This window comes from Argopecten irradians, chromosome 1, assembly GCF_041381155.1.
Source record: "Argopecten irradians isolate NY chromosome 1, Ai_NY, whole genome shotgun sequence".
NCBI classification, from domain to species: domain Eukaryota; kingdom Metazoa; phylum Mollusca; class Bivalvia; order Pectinida; family Pectinidae; genus Argopecten; species Argopecten irradians.
Window position 1 is genome coordinate 4,107,293 of NC_091134.1, and position 19,675 is coordinate 4,126,967.

The window sequence follows — 19,675 nt, forward strand, 5'->3', positions numbered from 1 at the left end:
TGTCAAAATAACAATATGCGTACTATCTATTATTATCAAATTCATACTTCGAATTATATTCCAACAGTTCATTCAGCATTTTTCTTTAAAATAACTTGCAAAAGCAACATACATCAAACTTTTATATATTGTTTTCATTTCATGTTTATCGTTCAAGTAATATATGAATCTTTCCAATGCATTATGTATATTATCACAATAGATTAATAGATAAATCCATATTTATCTACAGTACTTATGATCTACAATTCTATTAGTACAAGGTTTCCCTGGTCAGAACCTCGCCTTGCCAGGAGGCTGTGATACCTGTAAATACATAGTCCAGGTGGAAAAAAAACTATCATTTTGAACTTTGGTATTACAGTTTATTTTACAATATTGATAAAAAAACACATGTCTGTCTATTTATGGCCACGGCACGTTCGCTATCATTTATTGTAATTTAATAAGATTTTGGTATAATAGTACATTTATCCCACCTCTATATACATGTATTAAAATATTCATATTTTTCTCCTTCATCAATCATAAGTGCCCCGCCCCCTCCGACATCGTGTCGCTATATACCAGGCAGGTTGCAAACGCAAAATTTGACGAATTCTTATTCTATTTAACTTTTTATCAATTGGAGCCGAAAAGTGAAATTAAAAGTAGCAGTCTGATACAAAAGCGATGCCTTAATCGGTATACATGAAGGTAGGTTCGGTGTGTGTAACATGATGCCGACATTTAGTGTTCCGTAGTTTGCTCCAGGTCTTCAGTCGCCAAGATAATCCGATTGAAGATTCGACCACGCCCCCATCACCTCAGGTAAGAGAGAAATGAACAGCTCCGTTTCATTGCCGATACCTGTGTACTTTTTACCTGGGAGCCACGCCTCCGTTTTGTCAATCTTACGGGTGTATTTTGATGAATCTGAAACTGACATTCAAGAGACAAATTAGTTTTGCTTGGGTTAATTTTAAACAGTATAACTGCCATCACGTGACAAATTCGATCCAATGGTTTGTGATTCGGTGATATAAAACATGAAACCAATGAAAAAGGCAAAATCTCTCATAATTGATTGCATACCTGAAAAATGAACTTTCTCGGTACAGGTAAATTTGTATCAGCTACTGACATCAAAGCGTGAATGTTCTTGTCACCTAACGCATATTAATTTGTGACTTTGTATTAGACGTGGATAACAACCTTATCATTGTGAATCTCTCTGTGAAGCTGGAGTGAGGGATTGTAACTTGTTCTACAAGTGACTATCACCCATGTACCCAAACAAAATGATAAACAACATGTTTTCTTACCACCTGGCCGCTATGGGATTGCTTCCGACATTTCAAATGGAAGGTAAATATACAATTTCTGTAAAACATAAGTCAAAATTGTATTTTAATATTTAAAATTAAAAATGGATGTTCATTGGTAAGTAAAACTATTAGTCCTTCCGATATGTGATAACATACGGTAAGTGTATAAGTATTATGATATATCAACAGGGAGTTCGCAATAATTGATCTGTACATTTTAATTAAAAGCCTCTTGTCGAGTATTATAAGTAACCAAAATATGTCTAATGCACTACAGCATGTGTGGTTCAGGGTAATATTATGATGATGGAATTTTGTGATTGAAAATTCAGGTCGTTTTGGGTGATAAATATCGTCATAAAATAATTAATGCAATTTGACACCGACATTCCACAGATAGCAATGAAACACAAACAAAACATAAATCAAACGGTATTTTCTAAATCAACTTTCAATTAAATGGTTTAATCCGGATCTCCCTCAACATCGCTCACGGATTAGAAATATCCAAAATTCTAATCGAGACTTTTATTTCCGAAATAAATTGATTTTCTGTGGGTGAGGCGTTAGAAGTCTTGATGCTTCTATGATGCTTATGGGATGTCACGGCTTAATTTCGTGTAAACATTATAAATTTGCGTCAGCATGCCCCGTGAAATGGTTTAACAGAACCCCGTGACACTGTACTAGCGAACACTTGGATCAGAGAGGTGACCGACAGTGCTCGACTGAAACTCTCAAAGTACGAACTCTAATTAATTTGAATACAATTTACTATAAATCACATTTTGGAATAGCTTTAAGTATCATTTATCGCTGATTGATTTTCGTTCTTAATTATCTCTTTCTAGATTGTAAAAAAACAATTGATTTAAAAAGTAAAAGTTAAATTATAATTAGTAAATAGACATTCATGAAAAACGAAAAAATTGTCAGATGATATAATCGTGAAGCAATCGATAATAATAACGACGTCAACAAACCTTGCTGCAAAATTTGACAAGTTTCTACACTGTTCGACCTTCTTTGAAAGCCAAGATCTTTTAAGGATACTTGTTTGATAAATTACCTTTTCTTTAACAATATTAAACAGAGAAAGAATTCATCACTAACTTCATCCATATCACTATATAATATGTATGCTCTCGATACTGAGGATACCCGAATAAGGAAGTAGGTGGCCAACGACAGTAAGGTCTGTAACATGAAGAGGACTTCAGCATGATGCACATACCAGATAAACTGTTTTTATTTGACAAATGAATGAGGTATCTCTTTTCTCAAGTGCACCTGATGACGTTGTGACAAACAACAAATGTCAATAAACACGTAAAACATGTAATTTGATTTAAATGTTACCATAAAAAGTAAAATAGTTTTAATATATATATTTTTGTCAACAAAAAGTATATTTGTTGACAAATATGTTGATGTAGGATAATGTACAATGCACAACATTATCCATAAGTGATTGATATCACCATACTTGTCGCATTGAACAAATCTGATACCTTAACTCATTATCTCATTTTTTCTACATTTTTTATTGTTTATAGATCTGAATGACTTAAGTATTAATTTATTTTATACTTAACGACACATATATGCTTAGTTTAATGTCGATTTAATTTGTTGGGTCATTTTTCACGGTCCTTCAAAAAGCATTGCAATTTATTACGTATTCGAAAAGTCACCCGAAACAAACACAAAATGTTAAAATTCTTTAACACTTCAAACCTTTTGGAGTAAATATTTTTCAAATTCAATTCTCAGTTCTCTTTATTATAAAGAGAAGTCGGTATGAAAGTACCAATTACACGTAGCATACATACGATTGTCATACCACTTTAAGCATGGATCCGGCGGGAGCCGTTCCCAGAGGAAAACTAAGCATGTTAGGCACCTGTTAATACGTGTAAACAAGAAACTGAATAAATTTGTTAAACTAAATCATTTTGTTAAATCTTTGATGTTCAAGTAATTTCTAAATTAAATTTCAATCCAGATGTATGTCTGATGTTGCCATATTTGCTATCGTTTGAAAGTTTTTGAGTTAATGTTTGAGAGTTTTGTTTCGCTTCATCAGAAACTGATTAGGGGCGCCTTGGTATTAAAGCATATCGACTCAAGGGGTGAGACCAGATTGGGAAATCCCGGGACTCCCTTTGAGGACGGAAATAGAGCAAACGATATTTCATTGGCCGACCTTAATTGATTGTAAGATACATCGGATAGATTAGAGGATCAAGAAATCTACCAGATTGAATAGTAACATGATACCTCCTTTTCCTCTCCCTACCCCCACTAGAGAACGCAACGTTCATCCACTACATAGCCCTTCGAATTCCGTCATTGTTTCTGGCAAATTATTCATGAAACTAATTTGCATATCAGATGATGAGATAAAAATTCACGCTCACAAGTGGAGTTTGTGTGAGACTTGTACGCAGCTCATTTACCGTGTATATGCATATAAATCGCTGGCGACAGGTGCGTGGGGGATTTTACACATCGAAAAATGATGGGATTCGCTCGTATGGAATCTGAAGCCTTATTGAAAGGTACGTCAAAACATTTGTAAAAATGTCCGACTAAAATCTACGATGTTACCTCTAAAAACCGTAAATATAATCGCGGTTTTGGTGGTTGATTCGGCAATGCGAATAATTCTGAAATGATTCGTAACTGATGTGATTGGTCATTCGAATGTATGACATTTTACATCTGTTACGGTTTGTTTATACACGCACGCGAGCACTGTAGATAAAGTTATAAATGTTTTATATTGCGGCGAAGATAAGATATTCAGATTAAGTGCAATAATCAAGATTATGCTAATAATGTCTCTTAAAATTACTTTACTTTGTCACCTACATCTTTTTTAAAGTCAACATCATAAACAAAAAAACCCTTTAAATATGATACATATATTTGAGGAATATTTTTAGCCTAGTTATAACTCTAGTTAAAGAGTTAAAAAAACTATATACAATGTTAAAATTATCGTTGGATAATATGTATACTTTATCGACAAATCAAATATTAATTTGTCTCAATATCCCAGTAAAGGTAACAAAACTTATAATAAAGATAAATTAAATTCGAATTCTATGAAAGTTTATAAATATAATTTCATTCGCTGCCAGAAGCAATGAAAGGCTTAGTTTACGTTTTCCGCAAAAAGCAAACGAAACTGTAGTCTGAAGCAGAATCACAAATATACTACCGCGCATGGTATTACATACATTGATGGTAATTTATAATGATAAAATTATAGTTACAATATAAGCATAATGATAAATATCTTACTTTAATAATATTTTATTGTTGACTTTTTCCCACGGTTAGTTATTTACATGAAAATGACTTTACAATATTGATTGTTTCACCGACCGACGCAGAGAAGTGTCGTTGACCCAATTAATATTTTAGATATCTGAGAATCAAAATGTTACTTTTTAAGTGGATTAATTATGTAGAAAGATAGAAATCACTTCTGATACCAACGTTACACTTTGCACTTTCTGAATTTGCTGCTTGAGATGAATATTAGTTTACATTTATATAAATGTAAGTGACATATATAACTAGAGATATGCGCATAACATCAAAAATTAATATCACACATTTCAATAGTAATTTACACGATGATATCATATTTTATTTCATCAAACTTATTCAACCATTATTAGTTTTATTTGAACACCAAGAATAATACATGTATGACTATTTATATGATTTGTAATAATAAAACTAGGGAATGTCTTTAGGGTAGATTATTTTCAACACACGTTTACAGTGCAATAGAACATTTCACACATGTATTCATATTTATGTCAAAAATCAACAACAATCCAACCATAAAATATAATAATTAAAATTTATTAGATTATAATTGATAAATTTGAACCGATTATATTTTAAACTAGACGCGTTTTTTTCTATTTGAAGGTCAAGGCAGAGTAAATCAACTTGGTGGAGTTTTCATAAATGGACGACCCCTCCCAAATCACATTCGTCTCAAAATAGTAGAGTTGGCAGCCCAGGGGGTGCGTCCGTGCGTTATAAGTCGTCAGCTAAGAGTGTCCCATGGGTGCGTCAGTAAAATTCTTCAACGTTACCAGGAGACCGGAAGCATTCGTCCAGGGGTCATCGGCGGAAGTAAACCCAGAGTCGCCACACCGGAAGTGGAAAAGAAGATAGAAAACTACAAAAAGGAAAATCCGGGTATATTTAGTTGGGAAATACGTGACAAATTATTAAAGGAAGGAATGTGTGACCGCAGTTCCGTTCCGAGTGTCAGCTCCATCAGCCGAGTTCTCCGGAGTAAATTTCATCGGTCCGAGTCCGAATCGGATCTGGAAGCGGAAGCAATCCTAAAAGAAGAAGAGGAAGAGGAAAACAACGACATGGACGACATGAGCGTAAGCGGTAGAGGAGGAGGAAACAAACACAGTATAGACGGGATACTGGCAGATAGCAAGGACGACAAGACAGACGATGGTAAGTAGGCCTCAACCTCTTTGGTCTTTCTGCCAAATTTTACACAAATAAAGTGTTTTTTTTAATGTTCTATTGATAACTATAATATTTCAAAATGTGTCAGCTTTCGAAGTCGATTGAAGGTCTTAGTACCATAGAAAAAAAAATCCACCGATAATCGGTATAAATCGTGACCTAGAAGGGAAGGCGTGTGATTAGCCTTTAAAGAGAATAAAACAACGCCGAAATGTTCGGGAACAATTTATTTTGCAATGGCGAACAGTGAAAACGCATTTGGAAATGTGAATCACTTAACTTTACGTTTGTATTTACTTTCTGTGCTGTGAGAGTATATCGATTTTGTAATGAACGGGAAGTACGAACTTGTAATGATAAACAAATGTAACCCTGAATATAAAATAAAACATCTTTCCAACTTGCACGTATCAGAAAATGCATTCTGAAAAGTAATCCCTCTTGAAATTATTTACTCTAAAGCGTTTTATGAGACTACTAATAGGCCTATTCCTTCACGGCGATAAAATTGTTATCTGTACGCATATAAAACCAATTTATCTACGATTACCTCGGATCGACCCAGGCGTGTAGGACCGAAGTGAAATGTAGCGGAAGATTATCACGACTATTAATTAATTATTTCCGAGGTTATCGCGTAAAATCAGTGATTAGCGACATTATTGCTTCTTTTTACACGTTGAAGTGTGAACATTAGTTTCTGAAGGAGTGACTGGGTGGGGCCGGGGTTAAAAGGGGCGTACTCGGGTAAACAAAGCCTTTATATGTAATCCAGTACAGAATGTCGATGGGTACTGTTTAATTCTCCAGACACAATGCATCAGAGAATGAGGAATCTTCCTATAGTACAATTGTTCTCTGTATCTTTATAAATCTCTTTCTTCATCAGCACAGCTGTAATGGAGTCTGGCATTCCAACGGGACATCTATGTTTATTTTTGTAACAGCTTCGCCGATTTCCCTTCTATACATGTATAATTATCTCTCAATGTGTGGCCTATATTAAACAAGTATTTTTTTCTATGAAAATTGAATACTAAACCACACACCAATCCGGATATTTTCGAGGGGATTTATCTCCTATGATCCTGCATGATGTTACAAATGGTTGCATGACAAACGTTTGTGTGACAGAGATGTGTATTGATTAAACGTAAGTAAATAGCGTCATTGATGTGTGAACTACAATAGAGAAACATGCGGATTACACGGCCGGATAATACAGTCCGGATTCCAATAAGATATTACAACACCTCCGGTAAAACCAAGACTATTTAGAAGAGATTTAAATGTTATTGCGTCTAGATTATTTAACTCCAATAAAATAATGTATCTTTGAAAATGAAAATAAATTTAGGAATTTGAATTGTTGATCAATGCAAACACGATACATAACCTACATTGAACGTACCTTTTTATAACTCACAAACTAACTGAAAAATATTAAGTTTCCCTGATACACGAAAAGGAAGTTCCAAATTAAGGACTAGTGAAATTAAAACGACTTTTGGGGATATATCTATAAACAGATAATTATCACGCTGCCTGTTACAACACTGCCATGTGATTTTAAAACGAGAATGTTGATTAAATAGATAGTCCTAACTGTTATTAGTAATATTATTATCTTTATTGCCTAAAAATCTAAAAATCAAGATTACAAAAGCATGAATAATGAACACATTTACAAAGCATTGATATAAAATGTATCTATAAGGGATTGCAAAATGGCCATTGAATTAGTAATTAAATATTCCACCAATAAAAAGAGTATATCAATTTATAAAACCCAATAAATGTAATTAGCTATAAACATATAACAAACTGAAAACAATGAAAATACATTTGGGGGTCATTTGATGGTGGTGGAGGTTGGGGAGTGTGTTAAAATCACAACTCATACTGATGTATTATATAGAAGTGGTGTATGGTAAATTTGTTTAGACACACCTTGAGCTTTTAAAAGAATTCCCTAAAACTATATACAATAAAAATAATTTTTATAGCAATTAATAGCGAATAATCAAATGTGAAACATATTCCCGAAGCCATTTTGTTGAATAGTTATTCATCGGTATGAACAAGTGTTGATATAATACCATCTCAGTGTAATAAGTCCCTGTGTTTAAAGGGTGTAACATATTCCATTGTAACAAGTCCCTGTGTTTATCTGTTCGTTTAGCATATTAACGAGATAATTACCATGATTACATAACACAGAATTACATACCAGGTGCTGTTATATTTATCAATGAATAATATATTAGGGTACCATAACGAGAAAACCACACACGTAAATACATGGGTCTATATCGCTAGCTAGGCTATAGAGTCAATAAATAAGAATCAGTTTCAAAATATCTTCAAAAAAACAAAACCGTCAATCTTTGATATCGAGATTCAAATACGAAAGAAATACTAAAAATTAAAAAAATGAAATGTATATAAATAAACTTTTGATGAATACATATATAAAAATATGGATTGAAACCCTTATGATTAAACTAGATAGATAAAGTGATATATAAGGTATACATAGCTGTTTATAACATTCATTTTAAGTGTCTATGTAAATCAAACTATCAGATCAAATGCGGTTAAAAAACCTAAGCGTTAAAAACAGCAAAAAAAACATCAGCAACAAATTACCGCAGACATTTCGCGTTACCGCTGTCCATACACACAAAGTGAACATAAAATCATCCTACCTTGTTTGACAGTGCATAAACTCAAAAATCTAAATCATTTGCGAAAAAGGAAAATGACAAAATGCGAAAAATAACCAGAAACATCGAATGTGTTTTTAAAGAGTTGCCAAATTGCATTCCAATTACAATATATGTGTGATTAAGGCCCCGTGTAGTTAGAACGTCAAAGCTTCTTTGATGTTTAACTTCTATAAAAAGCGAAGTCATTTTCCATTGCCTTTTTTATAGCGAATTAATGGTACATTTCTTCAGCTCAATTGATTAGCTTTTTCCCACCAGTTTTCATCTAACGCGGTTTGCGTTAAGCTCCACCGATAATTCCAGGCCCTTTCCATAGCTACAATAATGGTTTAGAATTATTTCTCATTAACAATAATTGATTAGCTCGTAATTAAGACCTGACTATAGATTAATTTTCCTCTGAATCTCGTTAACAATCTCTGATATATATATTTTAGATTGTTATGGTATGATTAATTTACGTCTCATTTATCCCTAATTACATCCAGGTAATATTAATTAGTACTGACACGAGTTCCAACTGAAGTGTTCTATCCGTACCATTAGACGGTTTAATCTCCGATGTATTAGATTTGCTAGCAAAGGAACAGTGGTATTGGATGGTCATTTTGACGTTTGTTCTACCGTAAAAATAGTCGTTAATTCACGATATTGAGTAATGAATCTAAAAGGAAAGGTGAGGAGGTCACATGTCCGTGTTATTTCACATAAGCAATGGTAATTACCCTCACATAGCTACAAACCTATCATCAATGTAAGATTATCCAGCACGATTTTATTGAGCGAACTGAACCAAGACAATATTTTCCTTTCACTCCAACCTCTGGTAATAAAACGTTATCTCGGCAACCTATAATAATGCATAAGAGATTAACCATATTTTTTCATAGAGAAACTTCATAAGTTTATTTCAGAATAATTTTCGATATACAGGCACATATAGGAATTAAAACATTATTTCATTATTTTGACTTAGATAATCTAATTATCATTTCCATCGAAACAATCAATTCTACTACAGACCAACGGATTAATTAAGAATTTTCGAATATCAATGAAAATGAACTTTCAGATGTTCCTACTGTTATGACGCTGCTTTAGTCGTTCTAACTCAGACGTAATTAACCGAACTAATTATCTGACATTGCCATTACACATTATATAATTAAGTGAACATGATATGATTGGGCGACCACAGCGCCACACTGTGGGGGTCTCGCACTTCTTCTCCCTAATCTATCAGAATCCTGTGGAGCAGTTAGTAAGTGCCCAGTAATAGACCCCTGTCTTTTGTTTCATGTGACGTCGTTTGTATTTAATTAAGGCTTTAATTCGACTGCAGCAATACATGCAATTCCTTATTTCATACATGGCTGTAAAAGATGGCCTTTCAAAATGCAAGCACATTTACGAGCCATTTCTAGTCCTTTCGATTAGATATATTTATGTTGATAAGAACTTGATACTTTTCATTTACTTTCCAAAACTGATCAAAAAGAAAAATCAAAATACGAGTTTCTTTGACGCCATGGCGACCTCCTACATTGGTCACTGTGGTGGCGCCAACTGTCTGCACCGGAAGTCGTTTGAAGTAATGGTGACTTATGTCATCTTTGACTTTGACAGTTCGTTTGATAACGGCTTGATTTCTAGTCTGACCATCCCAAAACTGGCCTTTCTTTAGGGGATACTGATGACCATTTTCCGGGAGATATGCCCCGTTAGTAAACCAATCGTTTGTTACCAAACCGTTTCCGCTCCCTGCAAACACTCCTCTCAAAGCAACTTCTTTTGTTCAGAATAAGAAAACATGTTTTTCGCTTTATCTAATTTTGATATTTGAAATAAACCCTATTGGGTTTTTTTTAACATGCGATGTTTCTTTATCATGTTTTATATAAAAGGAACAAAGTGAATACCAAATGTTAATAATTGATTTCATTTAAAGAAAAGCTTTTAAATTAAACAAATACACAATATGTTAAAGGATGAATTTCATTTGATATGTAAATATTACTATTGACTTAAAAGGATGGGATGTCAGAGGTGGGAACGGAAAATGTACGGAACACAATGCAGTCAATATTTTTCACATGAAGTCGGGATTTGTTATACTAGAGATCAGTGTAATGATGTTAATACTACATAAAATAACTAAACTAATTCTTTAAACAACTTGTCATTTTAAGTTAGAGAATAGCCAAGATAAGGGTGGTATTTTTGTCTTCCAGTAAATTGATAAATCATTTCCATTTTGCTCTGATTGCACGTACTCCGTGAGTTCGATAAAATCCAACTCATGATGTAAGTTTCATTGTCCTTGAACTGACCGATCGAAATCAGTTTTCAGTCAATTGATTTTGTTTTGCTTTAAGAGACCGACGAATTCAAAAAAAAAACAAGATAACACTGACAATTGAATTATAACAGGCACATCAATCACGTGGTTTTAATTTAAGACTCCGGTCAAAAGGATGAGAGGATAAGTGGTAGTTAAACCTTTTGAAGATAGTGATTTCCTAATGAACCGTTCATTATACAATAAACATTACTTTTTCTACACAGTTTAATTCTAAAAGTATATTTACCTCTTGATTCAACAAATAAAACTTAATCAAACCATCAGTATGAGGTTAATGTCCGCAGGGTCAGCTTGACCACTTACTATTATTCCACCCAGCGAGTGTTCAATAGTCAACTAAACTTTATAAAGTGACCATTGACAAGGATGATTGACAGCTGAACCGCTCGTGGCCATGTCCCTTACATAAGGTAATGATAGGGGTGTTCGTGGAACGCCCCAATATGAATTGATACTAGCCTATCTCCATTATGTGGCACATCTCAATTAGGTGGCGGGTTAACATGGTTTTTATGGCTGTTTGTCACTGTAGAAAATAAGTGCTATCTCTTTTGTCAATAAATTTACGTTTCACAAGAAAACATGTTTGATCTTGCAGTAATGATATGCTGTGATCATGGTTAGTTACCGAATGTTATACATATATATGTAGTTACGCTAAGGGATGTCTCTCAGAACCCTAACATGTATGGCAATGACTGTAAGAAAGGTACCTTTGTTATAACAAATTGTGTCAAAACATTAAACTTAATATAAAAAAATTAACATGTTATATGGAAATTCAATGTAGTGAGTTATCACCACCAAATACAGCAATTACATTCAACATAAACTTTTTTTTCAACTTCAACAAGTCCAAAACAGATCAAGATTTATTGATTTAAATATATTTTATTGTGATATCTTATATACAATAGGATTGCGCACAAGTTTTCCAACTTATATTAAGCCTTCCTCCTAACATCGTGGCGGTTCTTACAGAAGAACGCAAATGAGATGTTGATAAATAGAAAGTAAATGGAACTTATTTCGCAGTCTGGTAATTCTGTAAATAAAATAAAATCAAAATAAGAATTATCTGAGTTTCAAATGGTGTTGTGTATCGTCAAAAATCCAATGATTTGAATTGTTTCAAAAGATTAATTTTTATTATACAAGATTAAAATGATCATAACTCAAATTGAAGAAGTTATAATGGAAACAATGAATGTCGATCAGAACAATAAAATAAATAAAAGAATAAAATAAATCAATGAATAAAATAAATAGATAAATGATTAGAATTAATAGATACATGATTAAAATTAATAAATAAATGAAAAAAAATTGTAGCCATCATATTTCTTAGATTCAAATGTGTAACGTATCACAGATTTTCAAATAAACGTTCTAGTTATATCTCTGTATAATGTTAACTATATCGGATACACGTCCTAGACTTTGCATATGAAGTTGTGCCTTATAAAAACTATAAGTTGACATGGAACATATTCCGTGAAATTGACGCTCCAGTGTCGAGTAATACCGCCCATCACACATTAGGTGGGGACATGGGACATATTACCACTATTCAATCTTTCTCACACGTTGCTTGATGGTTTAACATCTCAATAAAGACCCGGCATATCAAATGTCGAAATTCATGAAGTGATCAGTAAATTAATAAAGTCAAGGGTCAAAATAGAAAATTAATGTTCTGTAAAACTTGAATTGAATTATCTGCCGTGACAGTTTCATTGTGGCTTTGCGACGGGAGATTTTCGACGGCAATAACAAAAAATACAAAATTTCATGCCGAGGCTTAGTTTACTTTTCATACGATACGCTTGTTTTCAACTTTCCCAAATGACTTTTTCTTTAGTAGTACACTATCTTAGAATGTATTTATTTTTGTTGAACCGCAAAATTTGGAATCATATTTCAAAGGTTGGTTAACTATCCCTATGGCTAGCTTTCCCTTAAGATGAGGCTTGGCCCGGTAATGACGCTGGGTCCAGCTGTTTCGGACCAGCATGAGGTAGGACTTGGCAATAGATCCGAAATAAACACATCCCCACCACAATGCTATCAGACGGTCACAGAAAAGGGGCCTGATGAACCCGATAGATCCCGTGATTAATTTCCATATAGTCACACCTGTAAAATTCAGATGTGCAATTTGTCGTTTTCATTGTTAGCCTTGTGCCGTTTTAATTTCGGATTTTGCGACCTCAACCCCTCCAGCCGGGTTACTGTAGCCCTAATAACCCTTTCACGCTTCATGTTAATTTTCGATTTCTTCTTTATAACTACAAGAAGGAGCAATTCTATCCCGTCACAGCTGAATGGTTGTGTGTAGATCAGTCAAACTAAATGTTCACTTACACATGTTTAGTAGAAATTCATAACCTCAATTTGTTGATGATTTCATTGTTCCAGAAGCTGCCGACTAATCTAACTCTATGTTGAACTATCTGATTATGATACAATTTTACTGAAAACAAAGACATCAGACCTTTCTGAAAACACTAAATGACTTTTAAGGATTGGATTTTGCTCCCGATCTTTGTGTGATGTATAAACCAGTCTGGCCGTATTATACCAATATATGGATTGGTTATAAATTGATACGCCATGCTTATGAAGATAAACTGCACCTAAACCCTTACAAGTTTTCTTTCATAACTTGGAAAATTTCGATAATTTTGATATTCTTTAGTTTCAATGGGCCGTACTAGCGATATGAATACTGCATAGAACGGGTGTATGTCCTTTATTAGAGTGAGATAACTATTTCTGTCTCGATGATTGGCCAAGGTAAATTACGTGTGTGTGGTGGAATCATATCCTGCTAGGCGCAGACTGTGCTTCCATTCGATAGACGGAGTCCCGCGGCGTATTTGCCAGAGACTTTCCGCGTCAGAAAATATAATCCCTCCATCATTGTCCTTAATAACCCCGAAAGGTGAAATTATAAAAACGAACTATAAGGATCTGTCACAGATTTCATTTCGAATATAGATTTAACCTCACAAGTTGATAATTTTCTTTTCGAATTACCGGTTTGATGAAACTCGACACAGCCTGCTTTCCAGATTGAATAAAAATGATTATAAAGTGCATCGATTCTTCGTCATCTAAATTTCCTTAGATGTTGATAATATTTTTTGAGGAATATATTTATTGAAATTAAGGAACAAATTTTATGAAGCATAAAAAGAAAAAAAAAATTAATTAAAAAATTATTTATAAATATAATTTTACATTTGAAAAAATATATGATATATTTCGATCTTGAAGATTGATTTAATGGATATGGCGTGCGTTTTTCGGTGTCAAAATTATAGACACACCACCGTCATTCATTAATTTGTTCAGCCATACATTTTTCTTAGATACACCTAATTTCAAAATTTATATCATTGATCATACATATGTCCTATCCGTTGTTATGATGGCTATTGCACATAATCATCACAAAATTTGTTAGTGCATATGTATGGTATATTACAAGAAAAAAGGTTTTAACTTTCACATGTGTTACACAACGTTACACAGCCGGAACAAGATCCTACATGAAATCGGTATTACCCGTAAATGACTTTCCTGGTCATGGTGTGTAGGTTGATGACAGAGATACGTGATTATAGTGAGTCTTTGTCTGTTTACTTAGTGTTCTTTGGTTTTAATCAGAGCATTGTGTTTTTGATATTACAATAAATGGAGTTTCTCTACATTTAGCCTATCAGTTGATTACGATCAGAATTTATTATTTCTATTGATATCAATTGATTTATCATTCTTAGACATTCTATCATTATGTTTTAACATTATAATTGCATTTCCTTGTCTTCTCACATACTCCGATATTTTGATGTTTCTTTTAACCCTGTTTATAAGTTGATTACGATAAACACTTATTTCCTTTCGATATATATTCATTTAACATTCTTGAACACTTTATCAAACACTTCACACTTTTATGTGAGAGGGACGCCATCCAGTAGTACGATATATGTGAGACATGATATGGTTTTTCACGTTGAAGGTTGACAGAGACTGGTGTAGCTTATTGGTGCCCTACTCACGCGCCGTCCTGACAGATACATGGATTAAACCTAGTCTGTGTATTGTTGACGCTCACAATACAAATACATACTCGGGATGTTTCTTCCCCATGCATAATGCATAGCAATGTAAACATTGCACTTTAAATCAACACCGAGTCTTGTCCCTGTTCGTTTTCCAATAATAAAAACTTGCAAACTCATGTCTGTAAATAGCATGTGGTTGTTATTTAAAGTAGCTGTGGAATGTTTCGGATGAGATTGTGGTTTACTTTTTTGTATCTGATTATACCGTAGGATTGATTCGATTTGTGGATTGACCGCAATGTTTAGTTATGAAGACTAGCATCGAATTTCTAGTAGTATGATACAATGAAAGTCAAGGAGGAGACATTAACCACAAGTATGTTGTGACCATACTCTTTTGTGACCTATTTGGTTTTATTTCGGGAGATCTTACAGCCAGTATGAGGACTGAATGATGAATAGTTGTCCATTTGGAACACGCGTTAAGGCTAGCGCTTATCAAAATATGATTTAGTTTGAATCCATGGTCACCACCCAATATCAGATTATTGAACTCACCAAATTTTGACCTGTTGTGTGGTGTACATTGTATGTTTATATATATGTGTATGTCCATGTATTTTTAAACGTGTATGAATTGTGAAGGCATCGAAGAAAAAAAACCTTAATGAAATACTTGGTAAAGAGGCATTATGTTTACAAAACATAGTTGTCATTGCAATAAAAGTTGCAATAATGCTATTATACCAATAAAATGTAGTCAATATTTTGATTTAATTTTAAAAATATTACACAATGAATATTGTTGTTTCATGTTTTACAGAAGGGTCTGACTGCGATTCAGAACCAGGGCTGTCTGTCAAACGGAAACAGAGACGCAGTAGAACTACTTTCACGGCGGAGCAACTGGACGAATTGGAAAGAGCCTTCGAACGCACCCATTACCCAGATATCTATACGAGGGAGGAATTAGCACAGAGGACAAAGTTGACGGAAGCTCGTGTTCAAGTGTGGTTCAGTAACAGACGGGCAAGGTTTAGAAAACAAATGGGAAGCAACCAGATTACCGCTCTTAACAGCTTTCTTCAGGTGCCGCAAGGTGTCGCTAATTCATCATACGTCTTTCACGAACCGACGGGGTACTCATTGCCTTCAGCAACAGGTAATAAAATAGAACCATAAATAGCATGGTAAAGACGAACTTTATCTACACATCAATGGTTGTATGAATGGAAATGTTTCTATTATATTTTCTTAAGCATACTAGTTTCCTTGCCGTTTCAAATCATTTATATGAACTGTATCAATTGCTACCATTCGTTATTAAAAACACATTTATGTAAATAATAAAAAAAATCAAAACAGTTTTCTTTAATAAAATTCAAGACTTTTACGTCATTGTACGGAAGTGATTCTTTGTGTTCAATATTTTTAATTATTTGATATCGAGATCATTATTTTTATCAACCATAAATCTTGTGGTTCCTATTCCAGAGGGCCTGTTTAACAGACCATCACTTCCCCAATCTCTCCAGTCCATGAGTCAGCCAATCAAACACGAGAATTCCTATGCTGGTATTATGGACAGTTACCTGTCTCACTCATCACAGGTAAGCTTATCAATTCATAAAAAAGTCTACCTCAAGCCTTCTCATTTTGAAGATTTCAGATTTTATTCACAAATATGTTGAACACAGACAAAAATGGAATAATCAGTAACAAAAAATAAACATTTTTTCCGAAACAAATGCCATTACATGTAATCGCCAATCTTGGGTTAAAAACAGAATATTGTACATGTATTGCGATATATAATGTCGGTATTTTTTATGAATTTTGTCTTAGATTATTTTTTAAAATTTTCAATAAAAACAAATATTTATTAATTGTAGTTGTTGTTTTCAATGTCGTTAATCAATTATTTTTTTACGCAGATGCATTCTTTGGCCTCTATGGTAAACACAGAAAACACATTTAGTAACACTTGGGCGACGCCAGTGACGTCATCAACTTCGTCATCCATCACGAACTACCCACCTACCAATAACCATTACCACTCACCATACAGCGACGTCAGCAAAACAGGTCTACATTACCCACCTCATATCACAGGTGAGATATTGTAAGTCATTAAACATTACCCATCTCATATCAAAGGTGAGATATTGTAAGCTATTAAACATTGCCCACTTCATATCAAGTCATTAAACATTACCCATCTCACATCACAGGTGAGCTCAGAGGTAAATTATCAGAATATCTAGCTTATTATTTTAACTTGTATACCCTATATACATACATATCTTATCGAAATTGCCATGACTAATAAAACCATTCTTAATTCTTCTTTTTTTATTTGTAGTACCAAGTATGAGCGATCGTTGCTCTATAGACGATAGCCTTGCAGCTCTGCGCATGCGTTCTCGCGAACATTCTGCCGCCCTGAGTCTTATGCATGTTGCAGACGCTGGAAAGATGACTGCGACTTTTTGACCTGAAGTAGATTAGAGCCTTCAAAGACAAAGTGATGACTTTATCTCAATGTTACCACCAGGTACAAGACATTGCATTGACAAACTGGATAAGGTATGAAATGAGGACAACATTTCAAATAGCTAAAACCAAAAGTAGCTTAGATGAGGTACTGTGCATTACAATCAGCTACTTATGTATTGGAGAACTATCGTGAGATATGGGAGATTGGTGTGTTCTGTATTTTATTACTTGTGTGGCCGGTCAAATTTAACATGACTCTTGTGAGCTGGATTTTGACGCAATGTGATCTTCACAAAGAACAATGTTTTACAAACCAATTGTTTAATACCCACTTTGCTGATGATGTATTTGAGATTCGTGTTGAATACAACCCTACACAAGGAACTCATCAGATTCTTACGTGGGTCATTTTGTTGACTATATTGCCATTTTAAGGGAGCATGTTTCAACTTTAATACACTTTGCCATTATCATATTTAGTAATTTTTAGAAACATAATTCAGGTCTGACGATGTTTCGCAATTTAATTTTTCAACAGAAGTTACTGAGACAAGAAAATAATATTTGTGCATATATTTGTTGATCAAATGTGGAGATGCATATTTGATTGATTATTTTTCCGATTGCGTTTTATAAACTTTTGATGCACTCGAAGCACGTTAAATGCACAAATGTAGTAGATATGGATTCTATATTAAAAACACATTAGTTGTATTAATGTAACATACTGCCAATGTGCTTATTTCAGCGATACTCGTATTCAAGTTGTGATCTTATGATAGCAGTCATTTAACTTTAACTTGAATAGAACCCGCAAACTCGCGAATATAAGTACTTTTTCAGTAATAGTATATGGTGTTAGAACTTTATGTGATGTGTGAACTTGGTGTACATGTGTTATGGACTATTGAACTACGACTGAAGCTTGAACTACATCATCTATTATTTGAAATACATGCTAATAAATTCATACAGATTTATTTTACCTGAAAAGATGTGTCCGTAGGTTAACCTTGTATTGTACAATATATCATTCATTCATTTGTACAGCCATTTCATACTTCAATAAAACAATACTTATTTAAAATGATTGCAATGTTGTTGTGTATGCGATTTTACAATGGCTGGCTTACATCGATTTGGAAAAATATAGAGGATCTTACATCAGTGGCTATGTAATTACCGTACATAGTCACGAGTGTAAGATTCTATCTATCACAAAACTTTTATCAATAGAAATGTAAGTGAAACTTTTAATTTCGTCTCTATATAAAACAGAGGAAATCCGGCTCGGACGTAACAATTTTACACTAACATCCCCGATCACTCCAAAGATAACGATGCCATCGAAAAATAAAATACGAAATGTGAATAAAATGTCATGTTTATATAAATATTTTGCATTGTTCCAAGACTATGGGATCATTGCCTTCTTCTAATACACGCAGTGTTTGAATGAAAGATAAAGCTGAGTAAAAGTTGACAATCATTTAATTGTACATATGGTAGTATGGTAACATAGCATGAACATTACGACCAGTGAATATCCAATACATATGTATCTATTTGGTAAGTAATTCATTACTCCAGTTTTAGCTTATTTCCTTATTTAATCACAAATACAAAATTTAAAACATATTAGTATAAAATAATTTTCAACAGCATGTAGAGTGTGGGACGACTGGTTTGCCTGAAGTCAGTTTAATGTGACCGGTGGTGTGTACTTCAACGCCATAGTTCATGGAGATAGTAGGTAAGTGTCATACCATTCTATGGCATCAAGCAAAATTGAAAACAACCAACTTTATTCAATGATGAAGCAAAGGCTTACCTTTGATGATATGTCTTGTTCAAGGTGTTTTAGCCACACAGTTATGTTAAGGCATGTCATGATTTGATGGTTGGGGATAACCAAACTTTATAACATATCGAACTATATTAAACTACAATTCTAGAGGGGAGAGCTAGTGATAAACCTTCGACTACCTGACACTTAGACACCTTCTATGGGGTGTGGAACCAGTTTCTATCACCTAAACACCTTGGACGTCACATAACAGATATTATATCAAAATGAAAAAAAAAATGAAAAAAACCGTCTACTAAGTACGGCTTTTACCAATATTGACCACAAAATCAATCATATTTCAATCAAATGTTCTGCCGTTAATTTGTACTTTGGAATATGTT

The 19,675-nt window shown here is 33.7% G+C and overlaps 1 protein-coding gene across 3 annotated transcripts; it reads left to right on the forward strand.

Moving 5' to 3' along the window:
- The first annotated feature begins 1,002 nt into the window (after positions 1-1,002).
- Positions 1,003-18,566, forward strand: LOC138315485 (paired box protein Pax-3-like). 3 transcript variants are annotated; one of them, XM_069256560.1, is made up of 6 exons: positions 1,003-1,347; positions 5,259-5,810; positions 15,813-16,151; positions 16,484-16,599; positions 16,924-17,111; positions 17,352-18,566. In XM_069256560.1, the coding sequence occupies exons 1-6, from the start codon at positions 1,266-1,268 to the stop codon at positions 17,386-17,388; spliced, it is 1,314 nt and encodes a 437-aa protein (XP_069112661.1). In that variant the 5' UTR covers positions 1,003-1,265; the 3' UTR covers positions 17,389-18,566. The 3 variants fall into 3 exon arrangements, with proteins under 3 accessions (XP_069112661.1, XP_069112644.1, XP_069112653.1); XM_069256543.1 differs by having other exon boundaries at positions 1,007-1,347; positions 16,924-17,101; XM_069256552.1 differs by lacking the exon at positions 1,003-1,347 and adding an exon at positions 3,752-3,868 and having other exon boundaries at positions 16,924-17,101.
- Positions 18,567-19,675: the final 1,109 nt, after the last annotated feature.

Coding starts and splice junctions, on each gene's coding strand:
- LOC138315485 (XM_069256543.1), top strand. CDS start 1,266: ATGTACCCAAACAAAATGATAAACAACATGTTTTCTTACCACCTGGCC. Junction 16,152..16,483: donor CTCATTGCCTTCAGCAACAG/GTAATAAAATAG, acceptor TTCCTATTCCAG/AGGGCCTGTTTAACAGACCA. Junction 16,600..16,923: donor ACCTGTCTCACTCATCACAG/GTAAGCTTATCA, acceptor TTTTTTACGCAG/ATGCATTCTTTGGCCTCTAT.